Source organism: Oncorhynchus masou, chromosome 10 (genome assembly GCF_036934945.1).
Source record: "Oncorhynchus masou masou isolate Uvic2021 chromosome 10, UVic_Omas_1.1, whole genome shotgun sequence".
Taxonomy (NCBI): domain Eukaryota; kingdom Metazoa; phylum Chordata; class Actinopteri; order Salmoniformes; family Salmonidae; genus Oncorhynchus; species Oncorhynchus masou.
The window spans coordinates 44526524-44553650 of record NC_088221.1 but is presented as its reverse complement, the minus strand read 5'-3'; the positions used below and the strand labels follow the sequence as shown (position 1 = coordinate 44553650).

The 27127-nt window shown below is 45.4% G+C and overlaps 1 protein-coding gene across 3 annotated transcripts; it reads left to right on the top strand.

The window, feature by feature from the left end:
* The first annotated feature begins 506 nt into the window (after positions 1 to 506).
* Positions 507 to 27127, top strand: LOC135547668 (1-acyl-sn-glycerol-3-phosphate acyltransferase gamma-like). Of its 3 annotated transcripts, XM_064976864.1 has the most exons (11): positions 507 to 696; positions 15083 to 15172; positions 16401 to 16460; positions 16854 to 17082; positions 17828 to 17997; positions 18200 to 18361; positions 21546 to 21699; positions 22604 to 22706; positions 25704 to 25779; positions 25971 to 26169; positions 26426 to 27127. In XM_064976864.1, the coding sequence occupies exons 4-11, from the start codon at positions 16905 to 16907 to the stop codon at positions 26515 to 26517; spliced, it is 1134 nt and encodes a 377-aa protein (XP_064832936.1). In that variant the 5' UTR covers positions 507 to 696; positions 15083 to 15172; positions 16401 to 16460; positions 16854 to 16904; the 3' UTR covers positions 26518 to 27127. The 3 variants fall into 3 exon arrangements, with proteins under 3 accessions (XP_064832936.1, XP_064832934.1, XP_064832937.1); XM_064976862.1 differs by lacking the exon at positions 15083 to 15172; XM_064976865.1 differs by lacking the exons at positions 507 to 696; positions 15083 to 15172 and adding an exon at positions 15236 to 16003.

Below are 27127 nucleotides of genomic sequence, written 5' to 3'. Positions count from 1 at the left end.
TACATATTATCTGCCCTGTCTTCATGTACATATCTACCTCAAGTACCTCGTACCTCTGCACATTGATCTGGTACTGGTACTTCCTGCATAGAGCTCCATTCTTGTGTATTTAATTGTATTCCTCTTGTGTTAGTTACTATTCTGCATGGGTTCGTAAGCAAGCATTTCACTGTAAAGTCTACACTAGTTGTATTCGGTGCATGTGATAGATTCTATTTTATTTTGAAGGTCCGGCTAGGAGGACTCCGGTATACCAGAGGCAGGGGCAAAAACTCCAATAATAGTTTTATTTCCCTTTTGAGCCACATTCAAAAGTCACACAAGCTTGAAGATGTCTTGCTCGAGGAGGGGGAGGGGGGGCGTTCATGCAGGAACCAATGGGATGCTCGATGAGGATGTTCATGCAGGAACCAATCGGATGATCGAGGTGGGGGGCGTTCATGAAAGAACCAATGAGATGCTCGAGGGGGGGCGTTCCTGCATATGCAGGAATGCCCACATGCTTGAACGCCCCGAATTGCGGCCCGCAATCACACACTACTGGAGCTTCAACGACTAAACAATAGCAACCATCCTGAGTGAATTAGCTAGCTACTGAGAATAATTTATATAGGGATCAAGGTGGCAGCACTTGTGAAACTCCGAGCATCTGCAAAACTGAAACAAATCCGGAGATCCAACCCACGGCGAAATCAGGTAACGTCAACTTTAGCTAGCGTTTCACCCCGTATTACAGCAAGGGTTAAAATTAACGTTAGCTGGCGTTGTCTTGCTGTTGGGTAGCTAGCTAACGCAATATAGTTAGAAGAAAAACATTTATTGTGAAGTTGTATACCTTCCATGCTACAGCAATACAATCTCGTATTAGTTTTATAACTAGTTAACTAGATTGGTCTCCTCATGCATCATGATTTGATGTTTGTAGTTACGTTTGCTGACCAATCGTCTAGCTAGTGAGTTTCAAGCTTGCTATGCAGCTAAGGTTGTTCTGTGCGAAGTGTATTGATAAAGAATTCGCAAACTGCATATCACAAACATCTTCGTGCTAAAATAATATGCAATTCCTGATACCCTCTGGGTTCCGGTGACACGGCATGTGTTCTTCGGTGTCAGTAGCGCTGACTTGGCATGCGTACGTTGTCGTACCACCTCGGGGTTACTTTAGTGCAAACTCTCCTGCGTGCCTTTGCGGTTCTGAACGGTGTAAAAATCCCCTTTATGCTATTGCACCAGTAAAAGGAATCTCCTTGAGTGAATTTAAAAAGCACTTTTTTGAAATGTTTAACTAAGAACATTCTGTTTGTGTTTTAACTATTAGAAACATCACCATGTGGATGGATATATTCGTAAGTATGTAAATATTAAAGGTGCTTAGTTTTATTGGTAGTTGTAGCCCTTGATCGTGACTCTCATACTGTTTTCACTTAGGATTTATGGTATTTTGCTTTAAAAGAATGTGGGCATTGTTTACGACACCCTTTCAAATAGGCCCGTTTTTACCCCGTTCTTGCCCGCATACACATTTTTGTACCGCCCATGCCAGAATGCAGGTGCTGCTGAGTGGTAATAGTGTTGTGCAGATGTGGGTGAGTGTTTTATTTTAGTAAATCCATTTAATATACACCATAAAAAAGAAATACATTATTCATTTGTTGTTTGTTAGGTTGCTAAGAAGGTAGGCCATCATTGCATATAATTTGTTCATAACTGACTTGCCTAGTTAAATAAATGTTAAATAAACATTAAGACTAATAAAATGTATTTTCGTTTTTATTGAGATTTAAATGATAATTTCAAACAATTTAGTTAGTTAGCAAGGTGGGAAAATCATCCGTTCTGCCCTTGAGCAAGGCACTTAAGTTTTAAATTAATCATTTTTATTGGTCACATACACATGGTTAGCAGATGTTTGTTTTTTTAAACAAGCATTTCACTACACTTGTAATAACATTTTCCTAAGGACTAGAAGAAGCGAGGCAGCCCTCTCTGTCAGCACCATCTTCTGTTATCTTACGTAATTGTCCCAATTGGGTGACAACCATACAACCGATATACACATAACATGAAACAATGAGATCGATTTAAAAAATGATTAATCAGTCTGCAAAATTTCAGCAATAAATATGCATTTCATGTACATATTCAGAAAATGTATGGCCTGTGGGATAAATGTGTTCCTGTATCTGTTGCTCTTGACTCTGGGAAGTCTAAACCGATGACCTGAGGGGAAGTGTGCAAAATGGTCTCGGAGAGGGTGACCAGGACAGTCTAGGATACTGTTAGCTCTCCTCACCACTTGCTTTCTGAATGAGAGCTGTGCCTGTTGCAACCCGATGACCTGGCCGGCCACCTTAACCACACCGTCCAACCTATTTCTGTCGCAAACATTAAGATTGCCAGGCCACCATCGAGAACATCAATGAAACTCCTGTAACAGAGTGCCATCATTGTCTTACTGACATAAGACGAGTTCATATTTAAAATAAAAAAAGCTGCTGCTGTGCCTTACAGGTGGCATCTGTGTTCTCCTCACACGTCAATACGTTGTCCAACACTGTTCCCAGGCACTTGTAGGTACTGACCAGCTCAATGCCATTTCCCATAACCACAGTCGGTGTGGGGTTCAGTGGCTGCCTTCTAAAGTCATTTGCCATGTCTTTAGTTTTGGAGGCATTCATTTGGAAGAGGCAGTTCTCACACCATGACACAGTCATCTACCACAGGCCATGCTCCCTCATGACACAGTCATCTACCACAGGCCATGCTCCCCCATGACACAGTCATCTACCACAGGCCATGCTCCCCCATGACACAGTCATCTACCACAGGCCATGCTCCCCCATGACACAGTCATCTACCACAGGCCATGCTCCCCCATGACACAGTCATCTACCACAGGCCATGCTCCCTCATGACAGTCATCTACCACAGGCCATGCTCCCCCATGACACAGTCATCTACCACAGGCCATGCTCCCTCATGACAGTCATCTACCACAGGCCATGCTCTCCCATGACACAGTCATCTACCACAGGCCATGCTCCCCCATGACACAGTCATCTACCACAGGCCATGCTCTCCCATGACAGTCATCTACCACAGGCCATGCTCTCCCATGACACAGTCATCTACCACAGGCCATGCTCCCCCATGACACAGTCATCTACCACAGGCCATGCTCCCCCATGACACAGTCATCTACCACAGGCCATGCTCCCCCATGTCACAGTCATCTACCACAGGCCATGCTCCCCCATGACACAGTCATCTACCACAGGCCATGCTCCCCCATGACAGTCATCTACCACAGGCCATGCTCCCCCATGACACAGTCATCTACCACAGGCCATGCTCCCCCATGACAGTCATCTACCACAGGCCATGCTCTCCCATGACACAGTCATCTACCACAGGCCATGCTCCCCCATGACATAGTCATCTACCACAGGCCATGCTCTCCCATGACAGTCATCTACCACAGGCCATGCTCCCCCATGTCACAGTCATCTACCACAGGCCATGCTCCCTCATGACACAGTCATCTACCACAGGCCATGCTCTCCCATGACACAGTCATCTACCACAGGCCATGCTCCCTCATGACAGTCATCTACCACAGGCCATGCTCTCCCATGACACAGTCATCTACCACAGGCCATGCTCCCCCATGACACAGTCATCTACCACAGGCGTGGTTCCCCATATTTGCTGCGACAGTCATTAGTATGTACAGTAGAGGAGAGGGCACACAACCTTGTGGGGAACCGGTGGACACGACCCCATTTAAAACAGCCCTAGCATATTTTGAGTTAAATTATGTTACATCCAAATTAAGTTATTTTGTTCAACAGACAAGACACACCTACCCCAATCAGTCAACACACATTTATTTTATAGTAAGAATATAACAGAATAAAATTCAAATAATATTTTTTCCCATTTAATTGTCACAGGAACGTGTGGAATCACTGTCATATCAAAAGTGATATTCAGAGCCCGAGCTGATGCTTTTTTTTGATGGATGTTTCATTTCATTCCTACCCTCTCACTTTGTGAGGGAAGGGTCTTATCTTAATGCCGATAGAAATGAATAGCAATTCTATTTTCGAAAGCATTTGATTCTCGTGTTCATTTCTCACAACCTTCAAGGGGTTTTGGAGTTACCTACAATCACAGGCTTTTGTTTGGGAGTAGGCTCGGTGACTGAGTGAAGCGCAAAATAAATCACTTGTTCAACGACATACATATGGCAAAATGTTCTAATAAACGTGCCAACATGTTTAAGGAAAGCAGACAGTGGACTACCTGTGCTATTTAGCTATCTGTGACTCCGAACACCTGTGTAAACAGAAGACAGACGCCACAAACGTGTTGTCACTGAAAAATACTGTTGGCTGAAACTGTGTTGCGACGATGTTCCACAAGTGTCTATTTTGCACTTGTGAAATTATTTTGATGTGATACGAAAGGAGAGGGTTTTATGTTTTTAGAACCAGAATCTATTCATGTTTAGACAGAGCTTTCGGTGTTTTGTCATCCAGAGCCAATTCACCTCTAAACAGAACACGTAATGTCCTAGGACAATAAGGACTAATGTTAGACTCCTTTAGTCCATTAATGGGCTAGCCTATTAGTAACATTTGTTGTACAACAACGTTTTTTTGTTAATCACAATGTATGTTTTAATGTGTATGTGTTAATGTGTATGTGTTAATGTATGTTTTTGTTTTATTATTATTAGACAGTAGTTGCCATTGTTTTTAATTTGGACATGTAGCAACAGCTGTACAGTAGCAACAGCGGTATCTTAGCAACCTTTGATTTTCTGTCCCCATAATTTTAGATTACATATCTTGTTCATATGCACCTTCTCACCCCCAAAAGACATCAAGCATCATCTACGGGCATATCGGGACATTTTGACACAGCAGTCTCCCCCACAGGGGCACATATGGCAGTCAGGGAAATAAAACAACGCTATAAAAATACTCAAATGTTTTTGGTGGAAAGGTACCTATTTCCTGACTCAAAACTGACAGTACTTTTGACAAAATACCTCATTTGGCTTTACGCTTTCAATAAAACAACTAATTTGTCCACACTTAACAGATTTCTGAATCATGAGTTCACTGGCAACGGAGCAGAGTGACGCTTGCATCCAGCAAGGGTCAGAGTGCAAACTCCACGGAACTAGTTTCAATGTATGGAATCACATGGTAGTTTCTGGATTTTGGGTACACTTCTCCTTTGACTGAAGCTACAACCTTCAGGCTATATTTCTGCGATTGCAGGGTGTGTTACACGCTGAACATGTCATGGTAGCACTGAAAAGGACTTGGCACGGAGTAAAGTAACATTGAGGGAATGTTTAATTAGTCAAACGTTTCCACTTTAGCATTGTCATTGCAGGAGAGGTGGCTGGACCTACGGAGAAGGACTTGGAGGGGGATAGTAAGACCAGGCTTAATCCCATTACCCTTGAGAAGTGAATGAATGGTGACTGGGGGTAGACCAAGGCAACTCTAAGCTCATCACTGAGCTCAGGTCCCTGGGACAGAACACCTCCCTCTGCAACTGGATCCTGGACTTACTGACGGGCCTCTCCCAGGTGGTGAGGGTAGGCAACAACACATCCGCCACGCTGACCCTCAACACAGTGTGGGGCCCCCCCTCAGGGGTGTGTTCTTAATCCCCTCCTGTACTCTCTGTTCACCCACAACTGCGTCATTGCGCACAACTCCCAACACCACCATTGTTTGCTGACTACACAACGGGGACGTAATCACCGATGACGATGAGACAGCCTGTAAGGAGGAGATCAGTGACCTGGCAGTGGGGCCAGGACAACAACCTCTCCCTTAATGTCAGCAAGACAAAGGAGCTGATTGTGGACTAAAGGAAATGGAGGGACGAGCGCGCTCATATCCACATTGACTGTAGTGGAGCAGGTTGAGAGCTTGAAGTTCCTCTGGGTCCACATCACTAAGGAATTAACATGGTCCACACACACCAACACATTTGTGAAGAAGGCACGACAACACCTCTTCCCTCTCAAGTCTGGAACCTACAGGACCCTGAACAGCTTCTACCCCCCCCCCCCCCCCCAGGGAATAAGACTGCTAAATAGTCTGTGTAGTTATTTACTTAAATAGTTAACCATTTGCAGTGCCCCACTTTTGACTCATCACATACGCTGATGGTTCTGCTTATTATCTATCCTGTTGCCTAGTCACTATTTCCCTACCCGCACTACCGTTCAAAGGAATGGGATTCACTTTGAAATGTCCTTGTTTTTGAAAGAAAAACACTTATTTTTTTGTCCATTTTAAAATAACATCAAATTGATCAGAAATACAGTGTAGACATCGTTAATGTTGTAAATGACTATTGTAGATGGAAACGGCAGATTAAAAAAAAAAAAAATCTAAATTTAATGGAATATCTACATGGGCTTACAGAGGCCCATTATCAGCAACCATCACGCCTCTGTTCCAATGACACGTTGTGTTAGATAATCCAAGCTTATCATTTTAAAAGGCTAATTTATCATTAGAAAACCCTTTTGCAATTATGTTAGCACGTCTGAAAAATTCTGATTAAAGAAGCAATAAAACTGGCCTTCGTTAGACTAGTTGAGTATCCGGAGCATCAGCATTTGTGGTTTTCGATTACAGGCTCAAAATGGCCAGAAGCAAAGAACTTTCTTCTGAAACTCGTCAGTCTATTCTTGTTTTTAGAAATGGAGGCTAATTCCATGCGAGAAATTGCCAAGAAACTGAAGATCTCGTACATTACATTTACATTTAAGTCATTTAGCAGACGCTCTTATCCAGAGCGACTTACAAATTACGATGCTGTATCCTACTCCCTTCACAGAACAGCACAAACGGGCTCTAACCAGAATAGAAAGAGGAGTGGGAGGCCCCGGTGCACAACTGAGCAAGAGGACAAGTACATTAGTGTCTAGTTTGAGAAACAGATTCCTCAGAAGTCCTCAACTGGCAGCTTCATTAAAAAGTACCCACAGAACACCAGTCTCAACATCAACAGTGAAGAGGCGACTCTGGGATGCTGGCCTTCTAGGCAGAGTTGCAAAGAAAAATCCATATCTCAAAGTGTCTCGTAAAAATAAAAAATTAAGATGGGCAAAAGAACAGACACTTTCTGTACATATCTTCACTGTACATATCGACCTCAATTACCTCGTACCCCTGCACATTGACTCAGTACTGATACCCCCTGTATATAGCCAAGTTATCTTTACTCATTGTGTATTTATTCCTTGTTATTATTTTTCTATTATTTCTCATTATTTTCCCTCTGCAAGTAAGTATTTCACTGTTAGTCTACACCCGTTGTTTACGAAGCAGGTCCTTGTGGTGAATTAGAAAGCACACTGAAAGGGAGAGCCAAGACAGACAGCTCGCCTGTTCACTGCGCTCTAAGACGTAGACACGCATGCACAGGGCGGGCACAATAATCCTATAGTCTCGTAACCAACAGTTATGGACAATAAATGTAAAGACACACTCCAGCTATTTCTGAACTTCTCCTGTTTTAAAACAATATCCCACTAATGACTACAGTAATGTGCACCATGGTGAAATCGCTCTGCCATTTCCCAGTTGCTAGCATTTTTTAAATAGTTTTCCTATTTTCAGTTTTTGACAAAACAAGCAACTATAGTGTAGAAAATCATTGCAGCATCTTACCCGCTGTGAAATATATTTTCCATAACCAAAAATGTTGTATTTTCAGCTGTTTTGAAGCTGGTGGACACATCTTAAAGTAAAAGATGAGAAAAGAACGGGGAAACAGAAATAGAGCACAGAACAGACTTACCACTTCTTAGACTTTCCTTCAATGAGTGACTGATCTATAACTCACATTTCTATGTGAATTTGATCAGGTCGCCCGGAAAGTTACGCATTTCAGCTTTCATGGCGACAGGTGGCCTAGTGGTTAGAGCATTGGGCCAGTAACTGTAAATCGTACCCCAGAGCTGACGAGGTAAAAATCTGTCGTTCTGCCCCTGAACAAGGCAGTTAACCCACTGTTCCCCGGTAGGCGTCATTATAAGTAAGAATTTGTTCTTATCTGACTTGCCTAGTTAAATAAAAGTGTTAGGGTTGATAAATGTATTGAGCAAAATTAGTGTTTTTGGACACAACAGCAAGCTTCAAGAAGTGGGCCATTTTAAGGCGATTGTCTGACAGTGCCCATCTATCCCCACGTGTCCCATGTCATGAGGATAACTGAACCACCTATTGAGGTGTGCATCACATCAGTGGTACTTTGACAGGCTTTCTGTCTCTCGTCTCCTGCTTGTGTGAATCATAATTTGACACGTGGTACTGTATGTTCAACCCAAGGGGTTGCTCTGCTCTCTCTGCCTAGTCTGGCTATATGATGAGCCTTCTTTACTTTGAATAGCTTAGTAGGAAATCAACTAAATGTATTAGACAATACATACATTTTCCTAAGTTAATCTATTACTTTATTTAATATCTGATTTATTTAAGTTAAATTGAAGTAAATGTATTGAACTAAATGTGTTGAAGACATGAACAAAATGCATCAGTGATCTGTATTTTCCTGCAACTTTCTGAAGAGGTGTGTGTGTGTGTGTGTGTGTCTACCACGTTGTGTAGCCGTTAGCGATGATGCTAATGTCATAAACAGTCTTCTGGTAGATGGAAATGCTTTACAAAATGCCTATGCCTACCTGGCAGAACGGAGTCATGATTATTTGCATAAAACCAGTGGTCATTTGTTTTGCAAACTCTGCAATCACATGAGTGCTACAGAAATATCGCTATCCAGACCAGCCCGTCTCTGGCACAGTTGAATTAAAGGGTAACTATTACCCAAAAATCTAAATTTCTTACATTGGTCAACATTTCAAAAGTGGTGTCCTGATGTGGTATTGTTTTGTGGAGCGGAAACCTGAACTGGGGGAAACAGAAACCTGGGAGAGGAAAAAAACGGAATGCGGGGTTAAATGAAACGGAATCAGGCAAGAATCGAAACCGATTTTTAAATAGAATAGATAACCATAACCCCCAGTGAACCTGCTGCCAGGTGATCGAGGACAGGCAGCAGTTATTTTCCTACGCAACTTTAACCCAGTGTCTGTCATCCTCTCCCAGGCATGTGCGAGGGGCTGGTGTGGAGCCCGAGCTCAGGTTGGGGTGGAGCCCGAGCTCAGGTTGGGGTGGAGCCCGAGCTCAGGTTGGGGTGGAGCCCGAGCTCAGGTTGGGGTGGAGCCCGAGCTCAGGTTGGGGTGGAGCCCGAGCTCAGGTTGGGGTGGAGCCCGAGCTCAGGTTGGGGTGGAGCCCGAGCTCAGGTTGGGGTGGAGCCCGAGCTCAGATGACCTACTATGTGATGCTTTGAGGGTAGTCCTGAGGCAGTGATAACCAACCCTTGTCCTGCAGATGATCCTGGAACAAGGTGTGTTACATTGTTCCCTTTCAGCCCTGGTTGACTTGAAAGACAGACTGATGGAGAGAGGGAAAGAGAAACTGGAAACTAAAGATGCAGAAAGATCACATATAATACCCATAACCCTAGTGTGTTACACCGGGGTCTGTTACCATGGCAACTATGTGATGATATGGTCCTTTTGAGGATGTCAAAGGGGGTGGATTCTTTCAGGTGATCCAATTATTATTAGTATTATTTATTTATTTTTCTCACTAAGTGTACAAATGCACACCGGAAGCATTTTATTCCAATATTTATTCCAGTGAGTTGGATAATAAATTGATCCAGTGGTCACACCTGAACTGTGTGTGTGTGTGTGTGTGTGTGTGTGTGTGTGTGTGAGAGAGAGAACGTGCTCTTTACTTTCTCTTACCTCAATGCACATAGCCTTGTCCTTTGGTCTCAGTTGGAAGCTTTGACTACAAGGATACACAGGCAGCTCTCACTCTGATACTCTGGTTAATGCCCTAAATGTAGGTGATTTTATTACTGCATTTCAATGCCTTTCTATTTTTCACCTGGTGGGACGTGGGGAGATTCCCTCCCAAATGATGTCTATCTCAAAGTGGCTAGGAATTGACTTGTTTGGCTCCCTGGTCCCAGTCTTGTGTCTATTCCCAACCACGTGCTTTCTTTATCCCACTGGTTTGACTGGCAGTTCCTCACAGATGCCCCAAATCCACCCCTAGATCTGCCTGGACCATCTGGGCCTTACCACAGATTCCAATTTGTCCCTCACACATACACACAGTCCTAATGTTTGGACACACCTGGGCTCGACCTTTCCTGTAGCCTATATCTGAGATGATTGGGTGGGGGTAGTCCTAACCAATATGGCATTAACATGATATTTTTATATAGAGCTTTTCATAGAACCTCAAAGTGCCTCGAGCATCAAAAAAACAAAGCAATACATCATGAGAGGTCAAGTCTTTGAAAGCTGCATGCAGAGGAGAGGGTCATTTCATGACTACAACAGGTGACCTTAGTGAAGTCCTAACCAACTTTGTAACCCCACAGAATGTGGAAAAAGTCAATGGGTGTGCGTGCTTTCTGAATACATGATCTGTAGCACATGGTTTCGAAGTGTCTCAGGATTGGGGCTAAGGGATCATTTCAGACTGTGTGAGAGAATAGTCTGTCTCTGTAACAGTATCCCACCACTCTCCCTTCCTCTGGGGTCATGGTCGTAACTCTGTTTGTTCCAGATGGTGTCTGGCCAGCCAGAGCGAGACGGGATCTTCAGGCTGTGTGAGAGAATAGTCTGTCTCTGTAACAGTATCCCACCACTCTCCCTTCCTCTGGGGTCATGGTATTAACTCTGTTTGTTCCAGATGGTGTCTGGCCAGCCAGAGCGAGACGGGATCTTCAGGCTGTGTGAGAGAATAGTCTGTCTCTGTAACAGTATCCCACCACTCTCCCTTCCTCTGGGGTCATGGTCGTAACTCTGTTTGTTCCAGGTGGTGTCTGACCAGCCAGAGCGAGACGGGATCTTCAGACTGTGTGAGAGAATAGTCTGTCTCTGTAACAGTATCCCACCACTCTCCCTTCCTCTGGGGTCATGGTCGTAACTCTGTTTGTTCCAGATGGTGTCTGACCAGCCAGAGCGAGACGGGATCTTCAGACTGTGTGAGAGAATAGTCTGTCTCTGTAACAGTATCCCACCACTCTCCCTTCCTCTGGGGTCATGGTCGTAACTCTGTTTGTTCCAGATGGTGTCTGGCCAGCCAGAGCGAGACGGGATCTTCAGGCTGTGACGATACCAGTATCGCAATGTTTTTTTTTTCCATGGCAAAAACGAAAACATAAAGCAACTCTTTTTTTTTTTTGGGGGTTCTTTAAAACCCTGTTATATGTCAAATATTTTGTTCTATAGCCTGGAAAATGAATAAATGTTGACTCTGGATGACAACAATGTCAGGGCTGTTTTCCTAAAGGAGTTGCTAAGATGCTAAGGAATACGGCTGTACTGGCATGGGCCCGGCCCTACTCAGCAGCTGTCGGGGTAGTCACCTAAGGAGTTGGCTCGGCTACCTCCTGTCTGAAGAGGTGGAACCAGTACCAAGATTCCTCCTAGTGCAAAGGGCCAGCTGGCTACTGATGTGAATGTAGCCTACTATTAATTCATTACGAGGAATTTAACGTATTTAGGAATCCTATCTGTGAAGAAGCCAATCCACTAATGGAGTATGTGGACTAGTCACTCAGTAGCCTATGTGAGCTGCTCACTAAGGAGTGTTTTAACTAGAACCTCTATTTACTGTTGGGTTATTTAATTGCCATGGTTTAAATAACGAGCAGACACTTCTGGATAGAGCAGACGCACTAAATCCAATGTTAGTTATTTGTCACATGCGCCGAATACAACTGGTGTAGACCTTACAGTGAAATGCTTACTTACAAGCCCTTAACCAACAATGCTTTTAAGAAGTTTTAAGAAAAATAAATGTTACGTAGAAAATCATGGTAACAAATAATGAAAGAGCAGCAGTAAAATAACAATAGTGAGGCTATATACAAGGGGTACAGAGTCAATGTGCACCGGTTAGTCAAGGTATTTGAGGTAATATGTACATGTAGGTAGAGTTAAAGTGACTATGCATAGATAATAAACAGAGAGTAGCAGCAGCATAAAAGAGGGGTCTGGGTAGCCCTTTGATTAGCTGTTCAGGAGTATTATGGCTTGGGGGTAGAAGCTGTCAAGCCTTTTAGACCTAGACTTGGCGCTCCGGTACCGCTTGCCATGATGTAGTCTATGACGGGTGGCTGGAGTCTGACATTTTTTTAGGGCCTTCATCTGACACCGCCTGGTATAGTGGTCTTGAATTTCAGGAAGCTTGGCCCCAGTGATGAACTGGGCCGTACGCACTACCCTCTGTAGTGCCTTCCGGTCTGAGGCCGAGCAGTTGCCATACCAGGTAGTGATGCAAACAGTCAGGATCTGAGGACCCATGCCAAATCTTTTCAGTCTCCTGAGGGGGAATTGGCTTTGTCGTGCCCTCTTCACGACTGTCTTGGTGTGCTTGGACCATGTTAGTTTGTTGGTGATGTGGACACCAAGGTTCTTGAAGCTCTCAACCTGCTCCACTACAGCCCCGTCGATGAGAATGGGGGCGTGCTTGGTCCTCCTGTTCCTGTAGTCCACAATCATCATCTTTGTCTTGATCACATTGAGGGAGAGATTGTTGTCCTGGCACCACACGGCCAGGTCTCTGACTTTCCTGTAGGCCTACCACCGTTGTGTCATCCGTAAACTTAATGATGGTGTTGGAGTCGCGCCTGGCTGTGCAGTCATGGGTGAACAGGAAGTACAGGAGGGGACTGAGCACGCACGCCTGAGGGTCCCCCCTGTTGAGGATCAGCGTGGCGGATGTGTTGTTACCTACCTTTACCACCTGGGGGTGACCTGTGAGGGCACTTGTTGAACGCTGAGCTGTAGTCAATGAATAGCATTCTCACATAGGTGTTCCTTTTGTCCAGGTGGGAAAGGGCAGTGTGGAGTGCAATAGAGATTGCATCATCTGTTGGGGCTGCATGCAAATTGGAGTGGGTCTAGGGTTCCTGGGATAATGGTGTTGATGTGAGCTATGACCAGCCTTTCAAAGCACTTCAGGCTACAGACGTGAGTGCTACGGACCGGTAGTCATTTAGGCAGGTTACCTTAGTGTCTTTGGGCACAGGGTCTATGGTGGTCTACTTGAAACATGTTGGTATTACAGTCTCAGACAGGGAGAGGTTGAAAATGCCAGTGAAGACACTTGCCAGTTGGTCGGAGCACATGTCCTGGTAATCTGTCTGACCCTGCGGCCCTGTGAATGTTGACTTGTTTAAATGTCTTACTCACATCGTCTGTGGAGAGCGTATTCACACAGTCGTCCGGAACAGCTGATTCTCTCATGCATGTCTCAGTGTTACTTGCCACGACGTGAGCATAGAAGTAATTTAGCTCGTCTGGATAAAGATAAACTCTCTCTTGGTAAATAGTGTTCTACCTCAGGCAAGCAAAACCTTGAGACTTCCTTACTATTAGACTTCGTGCACTAGCTGTTGTTTACAAATATACACAGACCACCACCCCTTGACTTACCGGAGGCGGCTGTTCTACCTTGCCGATGCAGCGTAAACCCCACAAGCTGTATGTTATTAATGTCGTTGTTCAGCCACGACTTGGTGAAAAATAAAATATTACAGTTTTTATTAATGTCCCGTTGGTAGGATATTTGTGATCGTAGTTAGTCTATTTTGATTGTGGTGTACTCTAATAGGACTGATGGTAGTGGCAGATTACCCACTTTCCGTCAGATCCTTACAAGGCACCCTGACCTACGTCCCCGATATCTCTCTCTTTCTCCTGCGAATCTCTGGGATTTGGGCCTTGTCGGGTGTCTGAAGGAAATCCTTTGTCTGCCCCGTTTAAATAAATAAAAACACTTCTTCCAGTACGAGGTGAGTCGTCGCTGTCCTGATATCTAGAACCTCTTTTCTTCTTCTTCCAGTACGAGGTGATTAATCGCTGTCCTGATATCTAGAACCTCTTTTCTTCTTCTTCCAGTACGAGGTGAGTCGTCGCTGTCCTGATATCTAGAACCTCTTTTCTTCTTCTTCCAGTACGAGGTGATTAATCGCTGTCTTGATATCTAGAACCTCTTTTCTTCTTCTTCCAGTACGAGGTGATTAATCGCTGTCTTGATATCTAGAACCTCTTTTCGGTCATAAGAGATGGTGGCAGAAACATTATGTACAATATAAGTTACAAATAATGCAAAAAAAACATGCACAATTGGTTAGGAAACCGTAAAAACGTCAGCCATCTCCTCCGGTGCCATTATTCACCTGTTAGTAGTCCCCTCCTGATCTACGAGAATGGCAGACATTCTATTGTACATTCGACGGTATCTAGGCCTATCCCTGTGATCTAAGCCAATTGTGAGGGTAACACTTAAGGTCCCTCCCAGACCTTTGTAAGCCACACACAAATTAGCCTTGAAAACCGTGTTTGTGATCTAGAGACTCTGGTCAGATTTCAGCAGGCCATGACAAACCCACCATCGCAGATCCCTGGTTGTTTGAATTTGTTTACAGGCCAAATAGCACCATGACCTGCTGTGTAGTGGCTTCACACTCGGTCAGTGATGTTTTTTTGTTGTTTGTTTAACCTTTGTTTAACTAGGCAAGTCCGTTAAGAACAACTTCTTATTTTACAATGACGGCCTACCCCGGCCAAACCCTCCCCTAACCCGGATGACGGTCTGGGCCAAGTCTCAGTCTTTTGCAGACTCCATCAGCCCAGATGTGACTCCAGATAACAGCCGGTTGTGATACAGCCCGGCATCGAACCAGGGTGTCTACAGTGACGCCTCTTGCACTGAGATGCAGTGCCTTAAACCGCTCCGCCCACCCGGGAGCCGGTGGTTCAATACAGCAAGTAGACCTGCGACCTTCTCAGAGCTGTGAGAAGACAACCGATTCTTAGAGCTTATTTGTACTGAGGAAGGATCCGTGTTTGTGATCTAGAGACTCTGGGGTCGTTCCATGTCATTTCAGCAGGCCATGACAAACCCACCATCTCAGATTGTTCTGAAATAATTTCTGTATTTAGAAGTCTGATTTAGCTGAAGCCAGGAGCTGAAGGTGATGATGATGATATCTCTCAAGGAAGAGGAGAGCTAGACTACGCAGCACTAGCAAGGTTATATATATATTTTATTATTATTATTATATGAATCCTATCACATATAATGGCCAATTTGGGTGCAGCCAGATTCATTTCTCAGAGATCTAATTATATTTAAACAGATTAATGTTGCAGGAATGTCTTTTCTGTTTCTAACAGAACAATCTGAGATGGTGTCAGTCCAAGTCCCCTTTCTGGTGCTTTTTGAGGTGGAATGACCGCCTGCTAGTTCTGCCACTCGTTCAAATGATTCTACACACGAACAGACATACATATCATCACACTTGTACACAGTCTCTCTTCCTCCCTCTCTGGCTAGCTGGTGTTTTTTGCCCCTGAGAAATGGAGACGACATGGTTGTCCTGTCCTGTGAGGGAACAATATACTGATATACTCACTGATACACACCCTTAAGTCACATTCTATCCCCTATGGGATGAGAGCATGCAGCCTCCAGGCATTGTCTGGTCTTATAACCCAAACCAGAGCTTAAACACCTCGGAGAACAGAAGGGAAAGATGAGAGACAAGTGAAGAGATGGAGAGGTAATGGGAAGTTGAATGTGAGATTAGAGGGATGAAGGGGAGGATGAGTAGGAGTTAGTCGAATAGAGGGATGTAATAGAATGAAAAGGAGAGGTGGAGTGTGCAGAGGAAGCTCTTGGTATTCAGGGTTGAGCCTGTCTTCAGTGCATGAAGACTGATCTGTTTCTGATTTCAGCTGCATAATGGAATTGTCTTGGCAATGACAGGGGAGTACAAACTGATCCGGGACCAGGCTAGCCTGCACGGGAGGTCACGGTGGACTGGAGGGCTGTGTGATGTTGTGACTCAGTGCTCTGTTTGAGTGAGCATTGGCCTAAATCACAAAGACTAGTCACTGTACTCACACACACACACACACTGAAACGCATGCATTTGCTGTGACACAAAATGTAATCCTCCTTGTCTGTCAAACACTGTCACTTCAGTCTGTGATGGACCTATACTCATACTCTTCTGTGACACACACACACACACAATATAGCACATTCTCATGCTCTGCCAGAAAGATTTAGTGAGAAACTGTAAGTTTTCCCTCTGGTCTCTGATAGCTTCCAGTTCAGTAGATTCTGGTTGGTATTGAGGTTGGCTACACCAGCGTCCTGGTTACCTCTTCCTGTTGTGCAACTGTACTGTATGGTTTACAGTAGACTTTTTCTGTCTCCTGTCCTTATATTAACCTCTGGCACTCTCTGTCTCAGATCTGTAATACTGAGTGAAGGGCTGTGCGAGAGGGACTCAAAGAGAACCCACCTCGCTTGGTAAGAATGAAAGAAACTTTATCTTCTCAAATCACTTTCAAAACCAACCACACACATCCTCCCTTTTTTGAAATGGATTTCTTTAATATTCTCTCTGAGCAACCACATCCAATGTAGCAACCTGGGCTTCATTTCTGCATTTACAACCACATCTAATGTAGCAACCTGGGCTTTATTTCTGCATTTACAACCACATCCAATGTAGCAACCTGGGCTTCATTTCTGCATTTACAACCACATCTAATGTAGCAACCTGGGCTTTGTTTCTTTTTTTGACTAATTTCTCCTCTTCTGTTATTTTTTTTAATGTCTTTCTCCATGACACCTTTTATCTTACCTACCTCCTCCCTGCCTCTCTCCTTCCTCCTGCACCCACCCTCTCCCCTCCCCCAGGTTGTCGTAGTGTGCAGAGGAGAGAAGTGGTCCTCAGTAGTAGCAGCAGCCATGGGCCTGGCAGCTTACCTGAAGACCCAGTTTGTTCTGCAGCTCCTCCTGGGTTTTGTGTTCGTGGTGAGCGGCCTCCTCATCAACTTCATCCAGTTGTTGACGTGCGTCCTGTGGCCCATCGACAAGCAGCTGTACCGCAGGATCAACACCAGGCTCTCCTACTCCCTCTGGAGCCGTGAGTCACCACGCTGCAATTGTCCCGTGTCTGTGTAAGATCCTGGTGTTTGTGTGTGGGTGTGTGTTTGACTAGGTATTTGTGAGATCCTGGTGTTTGTGTGTGGGTGTGTGTTTGACTAGGTATTTGTGAGATCCTGGTGTTTGTGTGTGGGTGTGTGTTTGACTAGGTATTTGTGAGATCCTGGTGTTTGTGTGTGGGTGTGTGTTTGACTAGGTATTTGTGAGATCCTGGTGTGTTTGTGTGTGGGTGTGTGTTTGACTAGGTATTTGTGAGATCCTGATGTGTTTGTGTGGGTGTGTGTTTGACTAGGTATTTGTGAGATCCTGGTGTTTGTGTGTGGGTGTGTGTTTGACTAGTTATTTGTGAGATCCTGGTGTGACCTCGTTAATATGTAATGCGTTGTGTGTATAATATGAAGTCTATTTGTCACACCTCAAAGGGAGAACTTGTAACAGAATGGATCTTGTGATATTGACAACTGTGATTCAGTTGACTAGTAGAGGCAATAATTTATATTTGTGGCCATGGAGTTGTTTTGTATGAGACTGTGTAACAGAAAGCAAGTTGTGTCCTGATGTTGACAGAGTAGATTTAGTGGTGACAGAGTTCATACTGAATAACCTCCCAACTAGCACCTTTTTTTTATGGCCAATGTTTCGATCCAACAAGGATCTTGGTGGGGTAAAGTTGACCAGAGAGCTGTGAATAGATGTGACTGTGTTGACCCTGTTGTCCTGTACAGAGCTGGTGATGCTGCTGGAGTGGTGGTCAGGAACACAGTGCACCCTCTACACAGATCAGGCCACAGTGGACAAGTTCGGCAAGGAACACGTCATCATCATCCTCAACCACAACTATGAGATTGACTTCCTGTGCGGCTGGACTATCTGTGAGCGATACGGAGTCCTAGGGGTCAGTAATGATCTCCAACCCTCACTGGCTCGCTCCAATTCTCTGTCACTCTATTGGCCTGTCCTGTTGACTTGTCCCTTGTTTTCAGTGCAGATAAACAGGACAGTAGTTGAGGGAGCCACTGTAGACCATTGAGGTGGACCGGCGTTCTTCACATCTCTCCCTTTTTTTCTGACCTGATGATCCATCTTTGTTTACCCAGAGTTCCAAGGTGCTGGCCAAACACGAGCTGCTGAAGGTGCCTCTGATTGGCTGGACCTGGTATTTCCTGGAGATCGTGTTCTGCAAGAGAAAGTGGGAGGAGGACAGAGAGACCGTGTTCAGAGGGCTAGAAAGACTCAGAGACTACCCTGAGTTTATGTGGGTGAGTATAGCTCCTTCGTTATAGGGCAACATTTCTCTATCCTGGCCAAGATTACTCAGGCTCCTTAGTCATAGGGCTACATTTCTCTATCCTGGCCAAGATTGTTCAAATTCTTGTCATTCAGTCGGCTCTTAACCTGTCTGGCCCACCCGGGACGCAACCGCACCCCCTGCCAACAATAAATGCAAATGTGCTACGCCAAATGCTAATAGCACTTGTTAAAACTCAAACATTCATTAAAATTCACATGCAGGGTAGTCAATTCAAGCTACACTCGTTGTGAATCAAGCCAACGAGTCAGATTTGTAAAATGCTTTTCGGCGAAAGCATGAGTAGCTATTATCTGATAGCAGGCAACACGCCGAAATACCAGAAGGGACGTAAACAAAGGAATTAGCGTAGCCGGCGCTACACAAAACGCAGAAATAAAATATAAAACATTCATTACCTTTGACGAGATTCTTTGTTGGCACTCCTATATGTCCCATAAACATCACAATTGGGTCTTTTTTTCGATTAAATCGGTCCTTGTGTCCCCAAAATGTCAATTTATGAACACCGTCAGATCCAGTAAAAACACATTTTTTTAAACGCGACGTTATTTTTAAAAATTAAAAAAGTTGCCTATAAACTTTGACAAAACACTTCAAACTACTTCTGTAATCCAACTTTAGGTATTACTAAACGTTAATAAACGATCAAATTGATCACGGAGCGATCTGTATTCAATAAGCACGAGTTTGGGAAACATAACTAACTTTTCCGGTTCCATTGTTTACAGCTGTGGACTTGACAACCGGATGTGGCTATTACTCAGATGACCAGCGATTTAGTTGAACCGAAGTCACAACACTGGCGACATCGTGTGGAAGCTGTAGGAACTGTAATCTCACCCTTAACTTTTTTTCCTTCCAATAGACAATACATGGGCTGGCGGATTGATTTTTTCTTCGTCGATTTAGTGACCAGGTTTTCTGGCGATTTTGACCACGGAACTCGTTCTGTTATAGTCACAGACTCCATTGAACCAGTTCTAGAAACTTCAGAGTGTTTTCTATGCACACATACTAATCATATGCATATATTATATTTCTGGCATGAGTAGCAGGACGTTGAAATGTTGCGCGATTTTTAACAGAATGTTGAAAAAAGTAGCCCGATCTCTAAGAGGTTTAACTGCCATTTGAAACACCTCAAATACAATGTACATTAGGCCCAGATGGCAGGGAATCTACACACAGGATTTATCCTTGAGCACCTAGCTTCAGTCTGTTATAACAAGTCATTGGACTAGGTCCAGGAGTTCAGTCTTGTCCCGATCAGGTCTGGTTACTGTATCTCTGGTGCCATTCAACTGGCCGAGACACCACAGGAATATAGGACAGTGTGATTCTGGCCTTCTTCCTCTCTTTGGAGAGGTTTAGACACGTGCTGTCGCTCGGGCTGCAAGATTCCACGTCTGACGCTCGTTACCGGTTACCGGGAACTACCAGAGGGCTTCGGCAAATTAAGTGGTCTGATCTGATTTTTAGTGACCCCTCGAAAACCCCCCACCAACTCAACTCTGACACGGGGACAGGTCAGCTCTGACACGGGGACAGGTCAGCTCTGACACGGGGACAGGTCAGCTCTGACATGTTGAGTGTTTACTGTGTCTTTGAAATGGGCCCACTCTAAATTCAAAACCCTTACATCAGCTGATGTCACAAATGTTATATGTTCCGGCGCCGACAGAGATGGCCGCCTCACTCGAAACTATGCACTTTTTTTTGTTTTTTTACGTGTTATTTCTTACATTAGTACCCCAGGTCATCTTAGGTTTCATTACATACAGTCGAGAAGAACTACTGAATATAAGAGCAGCGTCAACTCACCATCAGTACGACCAAGAATATGACTTTCGCGAAGCGGATCCTGGGTTCTGCCTTTCACCCAGGACAACGGAATGGATCCCAGCCGGCGACCCCAAAAAACGACTTTGTAAAAAAGGGAAACGAAGCGGTCTTCTGGTCTGACTCCGGAGACGGGCACATCGTGCACCACTCCCTAGTATACTTCTCGCCAATGTCCAGTCTCTTGACAACAAGGTTGATGAAATCCGAGCAAGGGTAGCATTCCAGAGGGACATCAGAGACTGTAACGTTCTTTGCTTCACGGAAACATGGCTCACTGGAGAGACGCTATCGGAGTCGGTGCAGCCAGCTGGTTTCTCCACGCATCGTGCCGACAGAAACAAACATCTTTCTGGTAAGAAGAGGGGCGGGGGCGTATGCCTTATGGCTAACGAGACGTGGTGTGGCCACAACAACATACAGGAACTCAAATCCTTCTGTTCACCTGATTTAGAATTCCTCACAATCAAATGTCGACCGCATTATCTACCAAGCAAATTCTCTTCAATTATAATCACAGCCTCATATATTCCCCCCCCAAGCAGACACATCGATGGCTCTGAACAAACTTTATTTGACTCTTTGCAAACTGGAATCCATACATCCTGAGGCTGCATTCATTGTAGCTGGGGATTTTAACAAGGCTAATCTGAAAACAAGACTCCCTAAATTGTATCAGCATATCGATTGAGCTACCAGGGCTGGCAAAACCTTGGATCATTGCTATTCTAACTTCCACAACGCATATAAGGCCCTGCCCCGCCCTCCTTTCGGAAAAGCTGACCACGACTCCATTTTGTTGATCCCTGCCTACAGACGGAAACTAAAACAAGAAGCTCCCACGCTGAGGTCTGTCCAACGCTGGTCCGACCAATCTGATTCCACACTCCAAGACTGCTTCCATCACGTGGACTGGGATATGTTTCGTATTGCGTCAGACAACAACATTGACGAATATGCTGATTCGGTGTGCGAGTTCATTAGAACGTGCGTTGAAGATGTCATTCCCATAGCAATGATTAAAACATTCCCAAACCAGAAACCGTGGATTGATGGCAGCATTCGCGTGAAACTGAAAGCGCGAACCACTGCTTTTAATCAGGGCAAGGTGACCGGAAACATGACCGAATACAAACAGAGATGAGAGGAGGCCACCTTAACGGGAGTGTTGTCTAAACCTGTTGTTTGCTTCTTGTCTATCTGTTTGTATTTTTAAAACTTTGTTTGTCTTAGTGTGTATTTTTTTTAAGCTCAATGTATCTCACTGTCTCTTTCTTACTCTCTCTCTGTAGTTCCTGCTGTACTGTGAAGGCACTCGCTTCACAGAGAAGAAGCACCAGATCAGTATGGAAGTGGCAGAGAGTAAAGGCCTGCCCAAGCTCAAATACCACCTGCTGCCCAGAACCAAAGGCTTCACCACCGCTCTCAAATGCCTCCAGGGCACAGGTGTGGCATGCATTCAAGTGCGCACACACACACACACACACACACACCAGGGTTCTCCCCAAAGAATGGAAGACGGGCGCCGCGCCACCTTGTGATGACTGGCCGCGCCACCTTGTGATGTCTGGCCGCGCCACCTTGTGATGTCTGGCCGCGCCACCTTGTGATGTCTGGCCGCGCCACCTTGTGATGTCTGGCCGCGCCACCTTGTGATGTCTGGCAAGCGCGCTGGCCGCCACCTTGTGATGTCTGGCCGCGCCACCTTGTGATGTCTGGCCGCGCCACCTTGTGATGTCTGGCCGCGCCACCTTGTGATGTCTGGCCGCGCCACCTTGTGATGTCTGGCCGCGCCACCTTGTGATGTCTGGCCGCGCCACCTTGTGATGTCTGGCACCACCTTGTGATGTCTGGCCGCGCCACCTTGTGATGTCTGGCCGCGCCACCTTGTGATGTCTGGCCGCCACCACCTTGATGACTGGCCGCGCCACCTTGTGATGACTGGCCGCGCCACCTTGTGATGACTGGCCGCGCCACCTTGTGATGTCTGGCCGCGCCACCTTGATGTCTGATGACTGGCCTGCGCCCACCTTGTGATGTCTGGCCGCGCCACCTGTCTGGCCGCGCCACCTTGTGATGTCTGGCTGCGCCACCTTGTGATGTCTGGCCGCGCCACCTTGTGATGTCTGGCCGCGCCACCTTGTACATATTTGTTTTGTTTTTTTTATCATTTAAGGCCAGGCACCATACTCTAATAGGTTTGGGTTTTTTTTGCTCTAGATTGCAGAAATTGTCAGTTACAGCTGTTCAAAAACACTGTACTTTGCAGCAGCACCTTTTAAAACCATCCTGGGGAGAACCCTACACACACTGATTTTCTGTTCTTGTGTCTGTCATCTTCTGTTTTTAGTGTCTGCTGTGTATGACGTCACACTGAACTTTAAAGACCACCAAGTCCCCACTCTGCTGGGCATCATCAACGGCAAGAAATACATGGCAGATATGAGAATCAGGTGGGAACAGATCAATAGATACGACCCTGTGATTATTACTGGGGCTGTTTCAAATGGAAGCCCATGATGCTCTGTTAGCCCCGTTGGCACTGTTCCAAGCACATTGGTGTTTATCAGAGAGAGACAATGGACTGCTTAACTCAGCTGGAGTCTTGTGCTGCTGGGGTAGTCATGGGTAATGCTGCTGGGGTAGTCATGTTCTGTCCTAACCAACACACATGGGTAATGCTGCTGGGGTAGTCATGTTCTGTCCTAACCAACACACATGGGTAATGCTGCTGGGGTAATCATGTTCTGTCCTAACCAACACACATGGGTAATACTGCTGGGGTAGTCATGTTCTGTCCTAACCAACACACATGGGTAATGCTGCTGGGGTAGTCATGTTCTGTCCTAACCAACACACATGGGTAATGCTGCTGGGGTAGTCATGTTCTGTCCTAACCAACACACATGGGTAATGCTGCTGGGGTAGTCATGTTCTGTCCTAACCAACACACATGGGTAATGCTGCTGGGGTAGTCATGTTCTGTCCTAACCGACACACATGGGTAATGCTGCTGGGGTAGTCATGTTCTGTCCTAACCGACACACATGGGTAATGCTGCTGGGGTAATCATGTTCTGTCCTAACCAACACACATTGGTGGAGACAGGAGGAGGGAGAGAAAGGGTGGAGAGAGGGCAGTGAGGTCACAGAAAAGCTGCGGTGAAAAGCATGACTCTGACTCATATCCCGGAGACCATCATTAAATACCAGGGTTAGTATCAGGCTTCTGTTACAACATCAGCTGACACTGTAAGATTACAGAGAGCCCTCAACTCTTACAGGGAGGACACTATACTGTAAGATTACAGAGAGCCCTCAACTCTTACAGGGAGGACACTATACTGTAAGATTACAGAGAGACCTCAACTCTTACAGGGAGGACACTATACTGTAAGATTACAGAGAGACCTCAACTCTTACAGGGAGGACACTATACTGTAAGATTACAGAGAGACATCAACTCTTACAGGGAGTTGGGGGGGATCCCAAGTGGCGCACCGGTCTAAGGCACTGCATCTCAGTGCTAATTTGTAAGTCGCTCTGGATAAGAGCGTCTGCTAAATGACTTAAATGTAAATGTAGAGGCGTCGCTACAGACCCTGGTTCGATTCCAGGCTGTATCACAACCGGCCGTGATTGGGACTCCCATAGGCATCATTGTAAATAAGAATTTGTTCTTAACTGACTTGCTTAGCTCAATAAAGGTTAAATAAAATAGACTAAACTGTAAGATTACAGAGAGCCATTTGCAGGGGTTAAAATTACCCGTCAATGTAACGTATTCCCATCATATGGGTTCTGGAGAGGTTGTTTTGAGATCAGTGTGGATCTGCAATGAAAATCCTGGTTTGGAGTCTGGTTTGGACATTAATAAATATATTCTCAAATATTGTATTTTCTCTGTTACGTTGTGTGCCCTGAACTGACATGCACATTGAGGCCCATTTCTAGAGGTGGAAATTATATATTAGATGGTGTCAGCATGATTTAATTTAAATTTAATTTTGGAGTATAATGTCCCTTTTAAAAAGTAAACAGAACTGAGTTTCTCAGTGCTTCATAAAAATGATCCCGGGGAAGACCCCGTGATCAAGGGATGGGATTTGGCCAAACTCGCAGTTTGATACATGATGAATTGATCCTCTTTGCCTAAATGCATGATGGTCATGACTTCCTGACGTGGAAGGGGAGGTTATTAACTTGAGCCCAAACGATTGATCTGAGATTAAGTTTTCAGTCATGGGATTTCTTGTCTTCTTTCAGCCCAGCATATGTCTAATTGCGTCACGTAAAAGCACAACTTTTCAGTCATAGAAACCATTTGAATAACAACATTCAGAGACCTTCAAAGGCTCTGTTTCATTGCCTTTTTTATTAGATGGCCAAGACACCTCCCCTGCATGAATGAGCCCTGTGTGAGGTTCAACAGGAAACGTAGCCTGCATGAATGAGCCCTGTGTGAGGTTCAACAGGAAACGTAGCCTGCATGAATGAGCCCTGTGTGAGGTTCAACGGGAAACGTAGCCTGCATGAATGAGCCCTGTGTGAGGTTCAACAGGAAATGTAGCCTGCATGAATGAGCCCTGTGTGAGGTTCAACAGGAAACGTAGCATGCATGAATGAGCCCTGTGTGAGGTTAAATGGGAAACGTAGCCTGCATGAATGAGCCCTGTGTGAGGTTAAATGGGAAACGTAGCCTGCATGAATGAGCCCTGTGTGAGGTTAAAGGAAAGTAGCCTGCATGAATGAGCCCTGTGTGAGGTTCAACAGGAAACGTAGCCTGCATGAATGAGCCCTGTGTGAGGTTCAACGGGAAACATAGCCTGGTGTGGCAAAAACAGATGCTTGTTTTATGGTCCAGTCCTACTTTTACTGTATGAGGAACCCCCATCTGAACCTTGAGTCAGTTTGCTCCCTGGTGGTGAGATGTTGCTACAGCAGACGCTCAATCTCCTGCATTCTGTTGCCACAGCAGACGCTCATTCTCCTGCATTCTGTTGCCACAGCAGACGCTCATTCTCCTGCATTCTGTTGCCACAGCAGACGCTCATTCTCCTGCATTCTGTTGCCACAGCAGACGCTCATTCTCCTGCATTCTGTTGCCACAGCAGACGCTCATTCTCCTGCATTCTGTTGCCACAGCAGACGCTCATTCTCCTGCATTCTGTTGCCACAGCAGACGCTCATTCTCCTGCATTCTGTTGCCACAGCAGACGCTCATTCTCCTGCATTCTGTTGCTACAGCAGACGCTCATTCTCCTGCATTCTGTTGCCACAGCAGACACTCATTCTCCTGCATTCTGTTGCCACAGCAGACGCTCATTCTCCTGCATTCTGTTGCCACAGCAGACGCTCATTCTCCTGCATTCTGTTGCCACAGCAGACGCTCATTCTCCTGCTATCTCCTGCATTGTGTTGACTGCCTGTCTCCTCTTCTCTGGCCTGCAGGCGGTTCCCTGTAGAGGAGATCCCAGAAGATGAGAAGGAGTGTGCCAACTGGCTTCATAAACTCTACCAGGAGAAGGTAAGGCTCTTTTGGTGCTTGTGGTTTAACTGAATAGTGTTAAATGTAGAGACGCTTTCTTACCTGTAGAAGTCAGGCATATAAACTCATATCAGATGAGTTACACCTACTTTTATTTTGAAGTAACAGCACAATGTTTTACCAGGTTTGGTAGTAGCCACCTACTGTACCTTGACATTGGCTCTCTCCAGGATGCTTTGCAGGAGCACTACCATAAGGAGGGCACTTTCCCGGGTCCCACCATCACCCCTCCTCGCCGGTTGTGGACGCTACTCAACTTCCTGTTCTGGGCGGCCCTGCTGCTCTCACCCCTCATCAACTTCGCCTGCGGGGTGGTGGTCAGCGGCTCCCCCCTCCTCATCCTCGGCTTCAGCCTCTTCCTCATCGTAGGTGAGTAGAGGGTACACAACAGCCGCAAGCACTTCCTCTTCACTGTTGCCGTGGCCTGGGACCTTGATCCAATAACAATGAGCTTTATACAGTAGCTAACTCCAACATACACATGAATGTAACTGAAATGTAGACTAATGTGTATTGTTCCTGACAACAAAGTTACATATCAGTAAATATTATAATTTTGTGTGGTTTTTTTTGCCTCTTGAGATTTGGTCCATCATCTCTGTTTTTTCTTTTTGGTCCTCTTCAGCCTCCATAGCCATCCGGCGCCTGATCGGTGTCACCGAGGTAAAGAAGACAGGCTCCAGTTACGGCGACGAGGGGTCCAAGAAACAGAACTAGACCTCTACCTCCCCCCTGTTGGTTGCTGTACGGTCCTCCTGCGGTTGCCCTCCCTCTATTCTGTTGTCCTGCAGGTGCAGTCAGCACGTCGGGGAGAGCGCCAAACCATTACACATAGAGATAAAACAGATAGATCTGGAGGAGGCCAAACCATTACACATAGAGATGAAACAGATAGATCTGGAGGAGGCCAAACCATTACACATAGAGATAAAACAGATAGATCTGGATGGGGCCAAACCATTACACCAAGAGATAAAACGGATAGATCTGGAGGAGGCCAAACCTTTACACCTAGAGATAAAACGGATAGATCTGGATGGGACCAAACCATTACACCTAGAGATAAAACAGATAGATCTGGATGGGACCAAACCATTACACCTAGAGATAAAACAGATAGATCTGGATGGGACCAAACCATTACACCTAGAGATAAAACAGATAGATCTGGAGGGGGCCAAACCATTACACATAGAGATAAAACAGATCTGTAGGGTGCCAAACCGTTACACCTAGAGTTACCATATATAGATCTGGAGGGAGCCAAACCATTACACCTAGAAATAAAATGGATAGATCTGTAGGGTACCAAAACATTACACAGAGA

Coding starts and splice junctions, on each gene's coding strand:
- LOC135547668 (XM_064976862.1), top strand. CDS start 16,905: ATGGGCCTGGCAGCTTACCTGAAGACCCAGTTTGTTCTGCAGCTCCTC. Junction 17,083..17,827: donor CTCCTACTCCCTCTGGAGCC/GTGAGTCACCAC, acceptor TGTCCTGTACAG/AGCTGGTGATGCTGCTGGAG. Junction 22,707..25,703: donor ATGGCAGATATGAGAATCAG/GTGGGAACAGAT, acceptor TCTGGCCTGCAG/GCGGTTCCCTGTAGAGGAGA.